The following is an 18,379-nucleotide window of genomic DNA, read 5'->3' as shown; positions in this document are numbered from 1 at the left end:
TTTTTTAGAACAGGGACTTTCAAACTTTCTAAACAAAGGGACAGTTTATTGTCCTTCAGACTTTAGGGGAGCTAGACTGTGGCCATTGGGAGTAGAAAAGGTCCCAATGTCCGTGGGAATAGACAATGCCCCATCTTTGGGGTCATTGGAAGGAATAGCGCCTTATTTTTGGTGTCAGCGGGAGGAATTGCGCCCCACTGTGGGCGTTAGTGGAAGGAACTGTGCCCTGTCGTTTGTGTCATTGGGAAGAATTGTGCCCCATTGTTGAGGTCATTGGAAGGAATTGTGCCCCATTGTTTGTGTCATTTGGGTGTTGGGGGGAGAGAGATTATGCCGCATTGTTGGTGTCAGTGGATGAAACAGTGCCCCAAGGGCCAGATAAAAGCAAGTAAGGGGCCACAGTTTGGAGACCACTGCTGTAGAATATTAATATCATGCAAATGTAAAAAATTTAAATTTTTTACTTCGAGCTAAAAATACATTTCTGAATATAACTACATCTTAGCCTTCTGTAATGCCCGTACAGCAGGCCTGACTGAGATTGGCCAAACTGGGAGCAATTCATTTTATTGCACAGTGCTGTCAATCACTAGGTGCTAACTGAAAAGAAGAGAGCTGAATGAGTGAAGACTTCATCGGTGTGATGGTGATTCTTCACTCTCAAACCAATGGTCAAACTATGAGGCAGCAAAAAGTAAAGGTCACCTACCTATTTATGTGGTCTGGTAGGAGTACCTGGATCACAAGACTGGCTGAACAGAATTGCAAATATTGTGGTCATTTTATTTTTAAATGTACATATCAAAACATTATTTTAGTCATTTACCTGAGCTTTAATTATTTTCCAAGGCAGATTTTTTACCTTCACCGGTAATCAAATTCCATCATAGAACATTTACAAAAAGAAAAAAAGCAATTTAAAGGATGACTGCATCACTGCATCCAAGATATACAATTTCAGACTGAAATCACCATTTCGCTAAACAAATTACATTCTTACAAATAAGAAAACAAATATATACTTACTCTCTATAACCCTTGTAAATGTATTTCACGCCATCAAAGTAAAATATGCATATTTACAATGTGAGAAAATAAAGTAGCAAAGAAACTCTCGATGTGTACTAAAATTACTTTATTACAGTTGATTTTTTTAAACATTTCCTTTGCTATGATACAAAGGATAATTACAAACAAAATATTACATAGGATTTCTCTCCTTTTCTGACAACTTGGTAACAGCTTTAAATGCACAATCTATACAATTAATACAGGTTATATAATTATATTGTGAAACCAGAGGAATACCAGAATACTGACATTACACTGTACAAGAGACCTCACTGTACAAGACCCCAACAGGCAGTGGTGTGGATACACAGCACTGCAGATAAAATGCACACCCGCAGGAACTCATACCAGCAGAATATGGTGGAAAAGTGACTGGAAATTTTGCTGACCTGTTTAGTTCCAGAAAGGTTTGCTTAAGACCTAATGCTATCAACAGAATCTTTCTGAAAAGAAATCGACCCTCAGCTCTATTCCACATAGGGTGAACTTGCTACCTGCATATACACCCACCCACTCTATTCGTGCTGGTAAAAGGACAACTGTATATAAAAGGATTTAAAAGCAGCTGTTAAAATGTGTGCATGATGTAACAAGGAACTGCTCTGACTGGTAAAAGCTAGACGTTCCTGCAAGTGCTTGAAATGTTACCCATGTAGCAGATCAGTCCATGTCACAAAAGCCTTACTTAAAACATGGAACAGGTCTGGTAATTATAAAAATAGAACTTTGCTTTTTTCCTGAAGGGAAATTCCTGTGGCATGACTTACAATCACGGCCTTGTAAAAGGTTTTTGCTATGCGGAGAGGCAATAAGGCACGGCATTGGGGTTATTGATTATCAAGTGATCAAAGGTGTCATGCAGAGTGGTGACACTGCTAGCTTTAAGTCCTAGCTATACTTGCTGCAGGCATCTCATGAACTTCTACTGAAACACATTCGCTAGTAAACGTTATGATAGCACATGGTTGACTGGGAAGCAAGCTGTGCTTACTTGCTTGTATGTAAGCAATCCTTATGTCAGCTACACAGAGCAGATCCACTTTGTCAGGTGGACACTGCAGCAGTCGCTGATAAGTTAACTATACCTGTGGCTTTTAGGCACAGTGCAGACAGCCACATTGAGGAGAAAAAAAAAACAACAAAACTGTATAAGGCAGCCTAACTTTCCATTTCTTAAAATAAATTGAATTTCCTGTTCGACTGGGTTCCATCACCTCCCACATCTCTGGGATTAAAAGCAGGACCACTTTTTAAAGTGAAATGCAATACCCAATTTCACCAGTAGGGATTGCTACAGGTGAAATAAAACAAATGGGTATCTGCAGAAGGAAAATGCTTCCAAGTTACAGTGCAGCAGAGGGCTTCTGAAATGGACGAAAAATTAGCTTTTTTAAATGTATTTATTTTTTTACGCAAACCACTTTGATAAAGTCTCTTGTCGCCTCCCTCACTAGTTCCTGTAAATCAAAAGGCTGCTCACATGCAAAATATATGAGCTCAGCAAACAAAAATGGCTGCTCCTAAATGTCTGCTGAAATTGCACCTTAGAGATTACATTAAATGTACTTTGTTTAATCCAGCTTTAAATAGCTGACATTTCAAATGCTTGTTGATAGTTCACTGAATATAACTCTGGAAGTTGGTTTTTGGTAATAGATAAATCTGGGGCACCTTTTGTTATCTTTCCCTGGTATCTGCGGGTGTGCATTCATATTCTCTCTAATTAAATGGCATTATTAACCAAAAATGTCTTCACTAAATAAAAGGGGGAATATGCTTGTTTCTTTGTCCAGATGTTGCAGACAGTGGGAGTGTACAGAGTAAAGTGAATAAAAAATAAAAAAAAGAAGAATCAAACTTAAAAATATATATTCTTGTAACTTCTACAAATAAATGTGCAAATAAAAATTCAGAAACATGCCAGGAGCAGGAAATGCAACAAGAATATATAATTAACATGATAAATAGACTGTGGTTGGTTTGCAATTTGATGCTGACAGAGGTGACAGGTATGCATTGCAATGAAAACTGATACATTTTAAAATGTGCTTCATCCCCACCCTTTAACCTACATTCACATTCATTCTGGTGTGAAATGTAGCAGAAGGAATCTTTATCTGATTCCTGTTGCGGATTCGAGTAGCCGCCAGCCCTTTCCACTATGACAGGTCGTTGTCGGTGGCAGCTATTCGCACAGCCAACAATTACCTGTGGTGATCACTGTCTGTGTAGAGAGGCGCAAATAGCTGTGGCTGCCAATGACCTGTCATTATAATGAACAAGGCCGAGGATCGCACCTAGCCGCTCAAAGCCACAGCAGGAATCAGAAGGTTCCTGCCATTATAATTCACACCAGCCTAAATCAGTGGTGTAAATGTAGCCTTAGAGTCCTATCAACAGCCAAAATGTAATGACTCAAATAAAGGACTTTAACCTAAAAGGGGAATTCCAACTTATACCATGTTGCTTTTGGAAAACTACACATTGAGAGCCTTACACTTTTATCTGCAGCTTTGGGGTTGTCCTCCTTGACAACAACCTTTCTAAAGCTTCAAAATTCACCCATGGCCCAGCAATACTGATATGTGTGAGAGACGACCATTATCATCAATGTACAATTTCTGTATTAGGAATGGAGGAAGAATAAAGGCTTCTTGGATTCTGCTGTTTGCCTCCTAACATGCAAGAAAAATTTCTCAGGAATACTGAGCTTTGGCATGGAAACAGTCGTCTTGTAAGACTGGAATCAGTGGCTATTATCACGAGGTTCAAAAGGGGTCTGCATAAACCTAAAGGTAACGTCCAACTTGAACTTCATGATCAAGACAGGAGAAATGAATTGCAATACCAAAAACTTCTGCTCTTTGGAAAGATTAAAGGCCTGGTCACATTTGTCTGGTTTATTGCATGACAATCCATTTCAAGTAAAGTTACGTGGCTAACAAACATCTATATGCTGCATAAAAAGGGCACATAGCATTTTAATTTATTGACCTACATAATAGCCTGATTAAATGAAAATGCACTTCTGTACCGTGCAATATCACTGCATTTCCATTCTATTTTAAAAGGTTCACCAAATTACTTAACATAATGCACACATAAAAACACATTTAAAATGCACAAAAAAAGTTGTCAAAACTGCATACAATAACATGAGTCACCACTGTTTGTTACTGCATACGCATAGTTGAGAAAAGACTCTAAAGCTGCACTGCTTTGTGTGTGTCATGGCCAGCAAAGAACAGGCTCATTTTCAAACTAACAAATGAAGCTGCTGAAAACTTCCCTCAATGTTTTTCATCCAATGTTGAACCTTTAAAGTAATAGTATTCTGTCATACAAAAGTGCCAAAATTACCTGTGATGTCTGACACCCAGACTGTCACTATGGGTAGTGGTACTACACTCATCTCATAGGACATAAGTATATTAGCTTGGCTTTTTTTTTTTTTTTTTTTTAAATAAAAGAAAGCTAGTCACTCCCAGCAGTCTGAGTTCATGCTTTATCTTTAAGCTATTCAAACTTACCACTGTCCATGTATCACAAAGTCCTATCTACAATGCCAATCAAAGAGGCCTTCCCTCTACATTATAGGGATATTTAAAGCAGATTGTACATTTGCACTGCAATGTAGAACATTAACGATTTTACTAAATTACTTTTTCCCCTGCAGAAAAAAATTTCAGGATGTATTCATTGCAATGTATTCCTGGTGTATCTGTCAGCAATTTGGCAAATTTCGCCAGAGATGAGAAATAAAAAAAAAAAAAAACAAATAAAAACCTCTGACAAGGTTGAGGGGAGGCTGTATTCAGTAGACAATGTTAGACATTTGTTAATATATATGTTAGACAATTCAAACGTCGTGTGTTTTTTTTTTTTCTCTGCCAATCTTTTTTTTTTTTCTCTACACAATACAAGCAAGCTATTTTAAAATGTACAATATACACAAACCTACCCCTTTCCCCACCTCAGCTTTTGATATTGAACTCTTCACAAGCTCGATGCCACACAAATTTGGACTAGGCCGGTCCAGCGATAAATGTCTGTTACATGGCTGGCTGAAATGGGCACAGGAATCTCTTATAAATAGAAATCTCTCTCATGTTTAGCAACTTAAAGTGTTAATAAAAAAGGCTCTAGCATTTACAATTTATTAAGTCAATATATCTTTGTGTATTTATGCACTAAATATTTCTTTTCTTAACATTGATTATTTACACCAGTGTCTTTGCTGCCCTCTCACCTCCCACATATTCAACAGGAAGAATAATTCCTGTTGGGGAACTGGTGATAGACCAAAATAAAAAAACAAACATAAAAAAAAAGTGTGGTACTAAAAACAGGAATAAAATGTGACTTTATAAAACAAGGGTAGGCAACCTGGGGCTTTCTAGCCACCTAAGAACTACAGGTCTCAGCGGACCATTACTAATAACATGCTGTGAGCTGTAGTTCCTCTAATGGGTGGCCAAGGTTACCTATGCCTGTTTAAAACTTTCTCCATCTCAGAAATTCTTATACTTGAAATTTTCTCTTAATCAAAAATACACTATAGCCTTTATTTGATAAAGCACAGAGCAAAGTGCCTTGATGCAAAGCAGCCAATCAAAATTCTTTTTTAATTATCTCCATTACTCTGACCTGCTGAGTTCATATTGGCTCCTTAGAACTACTGTAGAACATTGCTCTTTGAAAATAAATAAAGCCATAATAAAGCTGCCCTAAAAACAATTTAATTACTTACTTCAAATTAACAGGTGGGAGAGATGCAATCTATGCCATCTCTTCTCTAATTTTTTATTTCTTTTTTTCATTATTACATAAAAACAAATGCCACAGCGTCAACAGGAAGCATGTGGACAACCTCACGAAGCAGATCATGTGATTAGTAATTAAGACTGGTCTTGAAAAATTCTGTCTCCTTAACTTGGTAGTTTAGTGTTGAATGGTATCAAGAGAATAGGAATGTTTTTTCACTTCACGCCGCACACAAGACGAATGTGTGCAGTTTAAACCAATACAAAAAAAAACCCTCACCAAATTAATATAAAACTTCTGTATTTCTCAAACATGGCTTGGTTCCTAGCTTTAAATGCAAGTACCACATTTTTTTTCTTAAAATTTATCCTAGGATTAAAAAGTGCAATGTTATTATCAAGCCAAATCATGCAAAAGCTGCATACAAGCTAACCACCTCCCTACTGAGCACATTCTTGTTCACAAGCTGAAGCCTCCGTGCGCACACACGCTTTTACAGGCGTTTAGAGGCAGAAAAAAAAAAAAAAAAAGTCAAGCACGTTCAGCAGAGGTGAGTTTTACTGGTAAATGTTTCCGGACGTGCCTAAACTCGTGTAAACGCATCTAAACGAATGTGAACGCTAGGCACGACAACAGCTCGAGCATTCATTTCAATGGCCAGAATAAACTAACATTCAGGGTAATGCAATGAATGAATACACAAGTGCTTGACGAGCTTAAATGTGTCTAAACGCGTTTGTAAAAACATGCCTTCAGGTGTGTTTTTGATGCCGATTTTCTCTTGGCATTTAAAAAAGCTGGGCAACCAGTGTACATGGGGCCTAAATTGGCACATCTAGCAAAGGTAGCATAATGTGGTATCATTATACATATATATTTGGTGGGAGATCTAATTGTTGGCACGATTCCTGTCTACACCTGTACAGTAATTATCATTTAGGGTCTAATCACACTTGTACATTTTTCTGCAGTTAAAACACATACACTATACTGCCAAAAGTATTGGTCGGCCTGCCTTTACATGCACATGAACTTTAATGGCATCCCAGTCTTAGTCCATAGGGTTCAATATTGAGTTGGCCCACCCTTTGCAGCTATAACAGCTTCAACTCTTCTGGGAAGGCTGTCCACAAGGTTTAGAGTGTGTCTATGGGAATGTTTGACTATTCTTCCAGAAGCGCATTTGTGAGGTCAGGCTCTGATGTCAGACGAGAAGGCCTGGCTCGCAGTCTCCGCTCTAATTCATTCCAAAGATATTCTATTGGGTTGAGGTCAGGACTCTGTGCAGGCCAGTCAAGTTCCTCCACCCCAAACTCGCTCATCCATGTCTTTATGGACCGTGCCTTGTACACTGGTGTGCTGTCATGTTGAGACAGGAAGGGGCCATCCCCAAACTGTTCCCACAAAGTTGGGAGCATGAAATTGTTTAAAATGTCTTGGTATGCTGATGCCTTAAGAGTTCCTTTCACTGGTACTAAGGGGCCAAGTCCAACCCCCGAAAAACAATCCCACACCATAATCCCCCTCCACCAAACTTTACACAATGCAGTCAGGCAAGTACCATTCTCCTGACAACAGCCAAACCAAGACAGGTCCATCAGATTGCCAGACAGAGAAACATGATTCATCACTCCAGAGAACATGTCTCTACTGCTCTACAGTCCAGTGGCGGCGTGCTTTACACCACTGCATCCAACGCTTTGCATTGCACATGGTGATGTAAGGCTTGGATGCAGCTGCCCGGCCATGGAAACCCATTCTATGAAGCTCTCTACGCACTGTTGTTGTGCTAATCTGAAGGCCAGTTTAGAGGTCTTTAGCTATTGACTCTGCAGACGGCGACTTCTGCACACTGTGCGCTTCAGCATGTTCTGAACCCACTCTGTCATTTTATGTGACCTATCACTTTGTGGCTGAGTTGCTGTTGTTCCCAGTTGCTTCCACTTTGTTATAATACCACTAACAGTTGACCGTGGAATATTTAGTAGCAAGGAAATTTCACGGATGGACTTATTGCACAGGTGGCAACCTATCACGGTACCAAGCTTGAATTCACTGAGCTCCTGAGAGCGAACCATTCTTTCACAAATGGGTATGGAAACAATCTGCATGCCTAGGTGCTTGCTTTTATACACCTGTGGGCATGGGGATAATTGGTACACCTGATTCCAAATATTTGGAGGGGTGTCCCAATACTTTTGGCAATATAGTGTATATTTTAATGCATGAAGAAAGCAGAAGTTCCATTATTGCATATGCGGCTGGTTCTTATCCCTGTACATCAGCAAAATTGTTTTTTAAAGGGAAACTATAAGGGCCCCTCCACACCGACGTGTGCATTACTACATGTGCTGACACAGGAGTGCATAGCTATGAATCAGCCTATCCAAACCAAATTTCTTCATATACTTGTGCTCCCAGCTATAACTTTCCCCCTGCAGCCACTGAAAAGTCACATAAGGGATTCAAACACAGCTTCACCATTATCCATATACTACAGCAAAAAGAAATGAGAAAGAAAACCCCCCTTAATAGCAGAAGCAGATGGCTGAATCTGGAAAGATGTGAATATTTGAGTCTACAGCAGATTTAAAGAGGAACTCCAGGAAAGACAAACTGCTGGGTTACAAATTGTTAAATTTCAGGAGATGTATGTCACTTCTGTGATCTCTGCCTGTTATTTAAAATTTTGACTTTTCAATGAGGGACAATAGTATAGCTTCCATTATACTTGTGGCACTTCGACAGGAGACAGCAGCCATCCTGTTCTGTCCATCCCTCTTCTTCTCAAAACTTTGTATTCTGTGATCCCATTTAGAAAACACTGCAGCTTGTGTGTATGAAAGCAGCAAGTCTGCAGTCAAAGAAATGGAAATATAGCAAAAACTACTGGCTCTCAATGGAAGTCTAAATTGTAAGCACCATGCAGTGATCCAGCAGGTGGCATACACCAGCTGAGAATTATCACTTTGTGACCAAACACTTTTTTTTTTTTTTTTTAGTTTCTATCCTCACGTTCTGCTTGAAAATGTCAGAAGGACATACAAATGAGTGGACATATGAAAGCCAAGCATGCCAAAGGAGTAATGTCTTATTTTGAGACATCCTAGCAATTTGCATCAACTAGGTAACGTCACCATAATTAAAGGAGAAGTTCACCTTTTCAGGAAGAATTTCATTTTCATATTAAATAGAAGCGTTTTCCAATACCATTTCTGGCCCAGCCATCTAAATGTACTTTTTCTCTCACTTAACTTAGCCACAGGTTTAAAATCTTGTCAGTTTAATTACATTTTTTAAATGATTTTCAGATTCCATCACTTCCTGTAGATCATCTCTCAGCATTCACTTCCTGTAGCCATCTCCCAGAAGCCTTCACTTCCTTTTTGCATCACAGAAGAGGGTGTGATAGAGTTTGTTCACCACTCTGGACCACGCCTCCCTCATTACAATGCTACCTTCCACCCACTTTCTATACAATCTGATTGTACAATCTCCTTTAGATCTCCCATCAGCTATGTAGTACAAGGGCCTATCTGATGTGATACAGATTGAATGGATTGTTCAGGTGGGTCCTCCTATTCCATAGTTCTGGTAACTCTAAAGGAAATTGTACAGAGATTGTACAATCAGGACTGCATAGTGTATGGCCATCTTTATACAAGCACATAGGAGGGAGTGGATGGAGACACTCAGTTGTCAGGCCCCATTCACATCTCCACATAGCGAAAAACTCACATTCCCGCATGCATTTGTTTTGGGTGTCCATTCACTTGAATGGGCTGCCATACGTGCGACAATTGCCCCAGAGAAGCTCCAAAATAATGTTTTTTTGGAGCGAAGCTCGGTGCATTGCCGCAGTTTTTGATGTGTTTGCCACACTTGGGGAGCCTTTAACATGTAATGACAACACAAACACAATGCACATTTGCAGCGTGTTTCTGAAATGCATGGCAAAGCAAGCATTTTCTGTGCAGTTTGCTGTGCATTCAGAAACACACAGATGTGAATGGAGCCTCATTGTTATTGTGTAAACACACCAATTTCACTTTCAGGCCCCATTCATACTGAGGACTGGGAGCGCATGTTTTTTGGCCTGTTTTCCCCATAACATGCATAGGGCAGCCCGTGGATTTCAATGGATTGTGCTACATGTAGCATAGTAGCTCATGCGACATTTTGACGTGATGTTGGTTGAACTTTTTTTTTTTTACTGTGCATTTTGCTGTGTTTGTGACTTGTTTTTTTTCACGTCGCAAAATGTGTGCTTGTTTGTGTTTGGTGTGCCATTAACAATTAATGGCACCAAAAGCGCAACTAGATAATTAAAGGTGTATAAAAGGTGGCCATAAGCTATACGATTTGATTGCACAATCTCCTTTAGATTCTAAACTATATCATAGGAGGACACACCATCTATCCAATCACTCTGCATCCAATCAGGCAAGTCCTTGCATTACAAAGTTGATGGTAGATCTAAAGGAGATTGTACAATCAGATTGTATAGTGTATGGTGAGCTTTACAGAACCCAGGACACACACCTCCTGTTTTCAAATACCACGGCTCCATCCACAGACTGTTAACTGATCGCTCATCTTCTGCACACTCTGCAAAATGAACGATCTATGCAAGATGAAATTAAGAAAGAAAACAAAATTGATGCCTGCGTATTTCGTGAGAACGGTGATCGCTGATTACTTGCATTGGAAATCCGTGCACCTGTGGAAGTGGGTGGTAGTGATCTGCTGGAAGGGGGGAAAGCAGCTACAGGTGTGTGCTAATGAGGTCAGCTGATTAAATCCTTCCAGTGTATTACTGACTTTTCTGTCCTAGATCTACAAATTAGCAAGTGATGACGCTAAGAAATTTGGCAAGGGCTAAGGTAAGGCCTTCCCAAAATCAAAGAAAGCTTTTATTTTTCTGCAACAGAGGTACATTAATGGTATATTGGCACATGAGGGAGCTGAAATTTAAAAAAAAAGAAAAAAAAGAAAAAAAAGAAAAGGTGAACTTAGCCTTTAATGCAGCACAATTTCAGAGGGGTTATGTTCTACTCCCTGAAAGATCATCCTGTGTGGAAAAGCAAGTTTGCACACTACATTTCTACTGCTAATGTGAAACGCCCTGTGTGCCTGTAAGTGATGCTGTTAGCTTTGAGAGCCGTGAAAACAGCCAAGGCAGAATCCTTTCCAAAGAGATCCATCACAAATCCAATTACATATATCTGAAAGTACATGTCTATGCACAACTTACCATAGTAATAATTCTGACTGTAAAAACTAACACTGCTTGGCATTATCCGATGTGTATCTATGAAGGATGGGGTACATTTAGTCCAACCATAGTGGCTTAAAACGGATTTGCAGCTAGGCAAAGATGTGTTCTTTAATATTTTACTAAAATCAGCAGTCTTTGGTCAGTCAAGCAGAACATTTTACAGGGAATATTGAAAACCTGCACAACTGAAACAGATATAAAACAGCTAACAATAAATGAGAAGATATTAAAATTTTCTTTGCTTAGCAGCCACATTCACTGTCCAGCGCAAAGGTCACTAGTAAGCCAAATCACTGGAATGCAGTCAGGGTTATCACTGCACTTACACCCATCACATTGGATTAAAGTTTACAACTGAACAACTTTCTGCTAACTTGACTCTGGTTTCCTAAGGCTACGATCAACTGCAAGAATTAGCCAGGATATCACAGTACACAGAGTGGCTGTGTGATATGTACAAGACATACTGTGCACTCCAGTTCACTGAAGCTTTGATATCATGGGCCAAATACGCGCTTGATGAAGGAGCTGAAATGATTAGTCACCCAGCGTATATATCTACTGGCACTATAAATGTAGGGATAACCAAATCAGACCAGGCAACCTGTTTAAAACAATGACTTATGCTGGTAATAGATGGATCGAAATTTGACCGGTTTAGCAGGGACTGGTCAATATTCAAGCAGAGTTTGGCACTCCCATTTCAAAAGAAGTTGACGGTTCCATCGACTTCTGTCGAATGTACAAGTTACAAAACTTTTGTATATCAGCGGCTTCAGCTGCTGATCAGTGTGTATTATTCTGACTATATGTAAAGTGCAGTAACCCATAGCAATCTTATCAGATTTCAGTAGAATAAGTGAAAGAGGCTTTGTGATTGGTTATTATGGGCTCCAGAACGTTATAGTTTGCTTATTTTGATTCTGTCCCCACATTAGAAGCTTTGCCAGTCTACCAAGTATAGACATTAAGAGATGATGTAATAAAGGAGTCATTTTTATCATGGTTTATGTCCCCTTCAAACACAATATCTGGGTCAGGGGAAGCTTGTGTTTTTTAAATCTCCATAAAAACAATTCGGCGTATTCAAAAATCACAGGGTTAATGCATGAATTACTAAATCAGCCTGATTGTTAGGGGGATTAAACTTCAGATTTCATATTTGTTTCATCAGTGTAGCTCTATGCCAGGATATTCACCATGCAGTAAATAGACTCCTTAACTGCTTTTCACAAAAACGTGAGTCTCTCACATATTGGGTGTCCAGGTGGCAAAAGGGACAGCACCAAACAGCACAGTAGAGAAAGCACCAGCCCTACAAACCTTGCTAAGTTTATAGTGACTTTATTCATGATTAAATTAAGTTTTGAGATCTCCCATTATCAAGTAGGTCATGAATACTTTGTCAAGAAGAGAGCTGCTTTAATATTTGGAGTGCTGGTGGCTCCTGTTCTCTCCCATTGCCTTAAAAGTTATTTATATACGAAGCCCACTTTAAATGAACAGTTAATAAACTTGGGCAAGGACATAAATCCTAAGATGTAAATCTAATATCTATCATGTCTTTGTTTTGTGAAGATGAATATACAAGACAGATCCATGATGGCATGAAAGAAGCTGTATACCGTAGTGCCACTCTGCTGCATGCACAATTTTTGCATCTTTGTAGAGTGTTGGGCAGCCCATTTTAAGGAGTAGGCTGTCCTCATGCAACATGCGTTAACACGCACATTTAATGTACTGCAGTGCACAAGGTTTGTGTGAACAGACCCTGAAAAACACTATTCACACATTCAATGTTCAATTTACATTTCAGAATCCCTCATGAATAAACCATGGTGTCAGATTCCCAATTGCTGTGTTGGAACAACATCAGGCAAATCATTACAAAGTGTTCTACATTTGCTCAGGTCTGAAAGGTAATAGGCAAACACATGCCATCATATTGTGCAAACAATGTGTAAATATTTACTAAAGCAAAGAGGTTAAAATGGCTCTAAAGTTTCAAGGTTTTTTACGCTGTATGCATGAAGGTAAAAAAGAGCATCAGTTAACCAGGGCTTCTCGCTCCTGATTGGTAAAGGCAGCAGCGTGAGGCATCAGTTCCCGCCACTTTCATTCACAGCCAGTGAGCAAATCAGGAGAGGGAAGGGGCCAAGCCGTGGCTCTATGTGTGAATGGACACGTACGCAGAGCCGCAGCTTGGCAGCATGCCTGCTTGGGTGCCCCCATAGCAAGCTGCTTGTTATGGGGGCACCCGACAGAAGGGAGGGGCAAGGAACGCTGGTGAGAAGAGGAGGATCCGGGCTGCTCTTTGCAAAACCATTACACTGAGCAGATAAGTACAACAGGTTTGTTATTTAAAAAAGACTTTAGTATCACTTTAAGAACCAAAATACAAACAGAAGCATTATTTTGGTTGTTCACAAACAAAATTCTGATCAGGGACAGTTTAGGGAGTGTTCTATAAAAATGAATGTACTTTAAATGGTTCTCTAGCAATGTGGCAGCTAGATATGGACTGAGGCAGTTAACATGCCACCATTCCTTTAAAAGGGCTGTGTTATAAAATTTTAAATTTTCATGTAAGCCTTAAAATACCAAATCAAATAGGGTTATAAGGAAAAAAAAATAAAATAAAATAATTTAGTTCAGACAAAGCCAAGACGGAAATATTCTCATTTATATATGGCTGAAAAAAAGAGAACCAGCAGCTTCCAAAAACAAAGCAATTACAATGCCATGAAAAAGTATTTGTTCACAAGCTGAAATAATTAACAGATGCTCTTTCAAATAAAAAAAAGGACTTGTAAATCATAAACTGCTCCAGCTGAGAATGGGTTTTATACTGTAGTGAAAAGGGAAATCTTAAAATACAGGACGTGTGTGCAAGATAAACATTTGTTGTTTACACTTCTCTATAGCATGCTCTATAGTTTTACTAATGCCTCCCAAAAATAATAATAATGACCCGGTAGCTAGTGTGTGTGGCGCAGCCCATTTGTTTAATGTAGTGAGTATAAAAATTTAAAAAAGCAGCATACCAATTTAAATAGAACGATACGTTCTGAACCTTAATTACCCCAATATTCTCCCATTCTTCCAAATGGAAAAATATTGACTTACTTAAACACTTTGTTCTGTTTTAATATGTAATGCTGCTTGTATAGAGGAATATTTGTTCTAACTGAATTGTTAAAGTAGGACTATAAATGGCACAGTCAAACCCCATGGATATGAACAGCTATTGTGGACTGAGATAACATAGGATCTCAGTGCACAAATTAGAATTTGCCTTTCCCACAAATCCACAGTTTTTACAATTGATAACCCTTCAGGCTTTAGTGCAAATGCACAAGGGGACCTATAATGCATATTTCTATTTTCTAAGTCCTGCAAACATACCTGAAACACTCATTTTTTTTCTCCATGCTTTCCATATCTGACCCACCTGCCAATTCAATTCTGCCCCCAAGTTCAGCAGGATTCAACTTCCTGCTATTGGCACTAACAATAGCACCTAAAGAATTAAGAAAGCATTGAACTAAAATTAGCACGATTCTTCAATTTAAAAACATACTTGGCCCACATACAGTTGAACATGTGGCATGACATCACTGATGTCTTGTGCTGCAAGAACTCTAGGTATTAAAATATCAGAATATAGGTAAATTGACAGCTGCTGGCTGTAACAGGAATGTCCCTTAGCAGCACACCTTCCAGTGCAATGGCAACCAGAGAACAAAATGGATGGCGGTTTGTGGCAAGATCAAGATATGTAAATTCAAAACTAGCTTAAGAAAAATAAAAATGTGGCATTAAACAAGGTTTTCTGCTAGTCTCTTGTACCTGCTGAGAAGTTCTTGCATTCAAAAAGTGACACACCCATAAAAATAAACCACTACAATAGCACAAATGCTGTCTGCAAACAAGGCTGAAATATACTCCCCATACTAAGCACGCAAATAAAGCCCAAAAAAGATTATTCATCACTGCGCTCCAGCCAGGTACATTAGAATGCAACAGAAAACTGCAACTAAAATCCGCGATTACTCAGCCATTTAGTTTGACACATGGCACATACTGATTGCCAATATTCTGTGGTAGCCTTGAATAGATACAAAGTGCACAGACAGTTTTCGCATGAAAAGATATACAAGTAAGAAGGTAGTGCTGGTTTGCGTTAACCACATTAACATGCAAGGTTAATGCAGAATACTCTGAAAAATCCCTGTTAACCAGCACATTCTTCAAACAATAGAACCTGATTAGAAAGTTTTTGGCCTAACTGCAGATAAAATAGTTTGATAAGCAAGAAATATTTGAATCTATTCAATGATGGTTATGACCCTTGTAATATCACAGATTACTGAAAATCCAAATGGGTTAAACCACTCACACAACAGAAAAAAAAAAAAAAAAAAAAAAGACTGAATGACTTCATGAGAGTTAGAACAGACAATGCCCTAACGGAGTGTAATGATGGACATTTTGAGTCAGGGAATGTACCAAGTGCTCACGCTATGGATATACTTCCCAAATATTTACCTGTGTGTCTTGCTTTGTACAAGTAATGCAGCTTCACCAACCACTTTCAAACTATAGCCACCTTCAATACAAAACCACATACTTTACTTTCTTCCTCCCTCTCACTTATCTGTATTATATACCCAGCAGCCAATGCAATCATACACTAGATACACACGTACATGAAACCCTGTACAAACTGATTAAAATACAGCATGTGTAGGAAGCCTTATTTTTGCAGCTGCTCAGTACCATTGAGGAAGCTGCTGTGAGGACATCTGTAGGCAGTTTGTGTTGAATGGTCAAAAGGAATGGCCATTAAGTTCTTCTTGCAGTTATGTATAAGACATGTGTGAACCATTGGATATCTGTGAAGTAACACTTGTGCTCCTGCTCATTCCCTGCTCTGTCCGTCCCCCAGAAGCTGTCCGCCTCAGAGCCTGGGGGCTGTTGCGGACCCCCATTGTACTACCACGAGGGACACCTTGCACAGACCCTGAGGGATGACCCCATGGTTGGGGCCCACCTTGCATTGGGTGGCCCCAGGCTTGTGGTGGGCCTCCCATGGGGTGACCCCAATGAGGTCCAGGGCCTCCAGTGGGATTGTGGGACCAGCCAGAAGCTCCCGGGTAGCTGTGGCTGAACGCCTCGGGGGAGAGATTGGAAAGTATCATGTTGCTAAAACCTAGTCTCATGCTTTCAGAGTCAAATGCTTCTATTTCACGAGCTTGACGTTCAAGAAGGCTTCGTATTCGCTCTGTTCTCTCATTCTGAAGAGCCAGCATTTCTTCTTCAATCTAGAAAAAAAGGCATCAAACCAGGTAAGAATTTTAGAACATGAACAAAGTACACAAACTTGTTTCTATAATGTCTCATGTAAAACTGCTGAACATTTACATTTCATGCACCACTGCCATTTACAGGATTTCATAGTCTGTAAAATTTAAAAGTTCAAATATGGCAGGTGAGAACATTTGGACACCTTCCTATTCCATCCACTGGTTTCAACTGTTTAAACACTTGCCCTCTACAGGATTTACCCCTCTTGCTGACCAGGCCATTTTTTGCAATACGGCAGTGCGTTACTTTAACTGACAATTGCACGGTCATGCAATGTTGTACATAAATGAAATTTATGTCCTTTTTTCCCTCAAATTTTCTTTTGATGGTATTTGATCACCATCTGTGTGGTTTTTAATTTTTCTGCTAAAAACAAAAAAATACCAACAATTTTGAAAAAAAAATATTTTTTTTATTTTGCTATTAAACTTTTCCAATAAAAAACAAAACAAAAAAAAATTTCTTCATAGATTTAGGCCAAAATGTATTCTGCTACATGTCTTTGTTAAAAAAAAAAAAATCTCAATACGTGTAAATGAATTGGTTTATGTGAAAGTTATAGCATCTATAAATGGTGGTATATATACTGGAATTTTTTTTTTCCCCACTAGTAATGGTGGCAATCAGCGACTTATTGCGGGACTGTGGCGGGCATTCTGACACTGGAGGGGAACTGCCACTGACATCTTCAGTGACACTAATACAGTGATCAGTGCTAATATAAAGCACTGACACTGTACTAATGACACTGGGCTAAAGGGGTTAACATCTGGGGCAATCAAAGGGTTAACAGTGTGCTGTGTGTGTTTTACTATGTACACAAGCTGCTTTGTATTGCTCTACTGTGCAGAGCAATACAAAGCAGCCTGTTCGTGCTGACAGGGGAGAGATCTGTATTGTTTATATACAGACATCTCCCCTGTCAGCTCCGGCGATGATCACAGAGTCCCGGCCGAGAATCGGCAGCCGGGACCCGGTGATTGACATGCCGAGGAGCCAATAGCGGCGCGGGTAAGGAGAGACCGAGCATCCCCTGCCCGGAAATACAAAATCACATATAAAATATATATATATACACATACATTCATATACACACACATTATTTTGCACATCTCTGCTGCCCTGTAGCAGTACTAGGTCAGGAAGAGGTTAAAGTGCCTATCACAACAAGTTTAAACTGCCTAAATGGTTTATTAGGCGTTAATCAAGTAATGTGAAAACAATTTAGGCGTTTAATTCTCTGTTCCTTGAAAATGTCTCATGTTGTTGTGATTACATCCAACGGGCAAGAACGTCTCTACACAGCTGAGTGAGGATCTGAAAATAAAGATTAGCAACTCCTAAAAGGCAGGGGCTATTTTAAAGGTTATTGCAGTAATTTCTATTTGGAATGCTTAAATAAAAGTTAATTGTCATTGTTGGGTAAGAAAAAACAAAATGCAGACTCCCTTAAAGAACCTGTAGAAAAGACTGTACAGCACAGCTTTTCACAAATATAGTCTGCATGGTACAGTCAAATAAAGGAAACCCTACCTCTGACCTTATCATAAAAAAACATCAAAGAATTGTTACCTTTCCATTTTACATTATTGAGTTCCCATATTCCTTGGTACCTTGTAACACTAGCTGTGATGTCAGACATGACGCCCTACCTTTCGGGTCTGGCCACCCAAAACCTGAGTTAGCAAGAAGATGGCAGCTTTGTAGTGTCTGTCTCACACTCCTAGCACTTTCGCAATGCAAGCACCAACCAGCAGGTGGAATGCAGAGAAACATGAGGCTAGCTCACCTCACCAAACTCTGCATGCTGGAAGATGGAGACAGGCACTAAAAAAAGCAAAGCAGCCATCTTCTTGCTAGCTGCAGAGTTGGCCAGCCATGTGGCAGGGAGGGGGTTAG

General features: G+C 39.4%; 1 protein-coding gene across 1 annotated transcript in view; it reads right to left on the bottom strand.

Annotated features, from left to right (window-relative positions):
* Window positions 1–1,118: 1,118 nt before the first annotated feature.
* TAOK1 (TAO kinase 1) overlaps window positions 1,119–18,379 on the bottom strand; it is a 181,160-nt gene continuing 163,899 nt past the window's right edge. The window contains exon 21 of the mRNA XM_089683020.1: window positions 1,119–16,437. Within this exon, the coding sequence (XP_089539146.1) occupies window positions 15,976–16,437 (462 nt within the window). The 3' untranslated portion in view covers window positions 1,119–15,975. The remainder of the gene's footprint in view (window positions 16,438–18,379) is intronic.

Source organism: Staurois parvus, unplaced genomic scaffold (assembly GCF_062004578.1).
Source record: "Staurois parvus isolate SC_StPar_1 unplaced genomic scaffold, SC_StPar_1.0 ptg000299l, whole genome shotgun sequence".
In the NCBI taxonomy this organism is placed as follows: domain Eukaryota; kingdom Metazoa; phylum Chordata; class Amphibia; order Anura; family Ranidae; genus Staurois; species Staurois parvus.
This window is presented reverse-complemented; position numbering and strand designations above follow the sequence as displayed.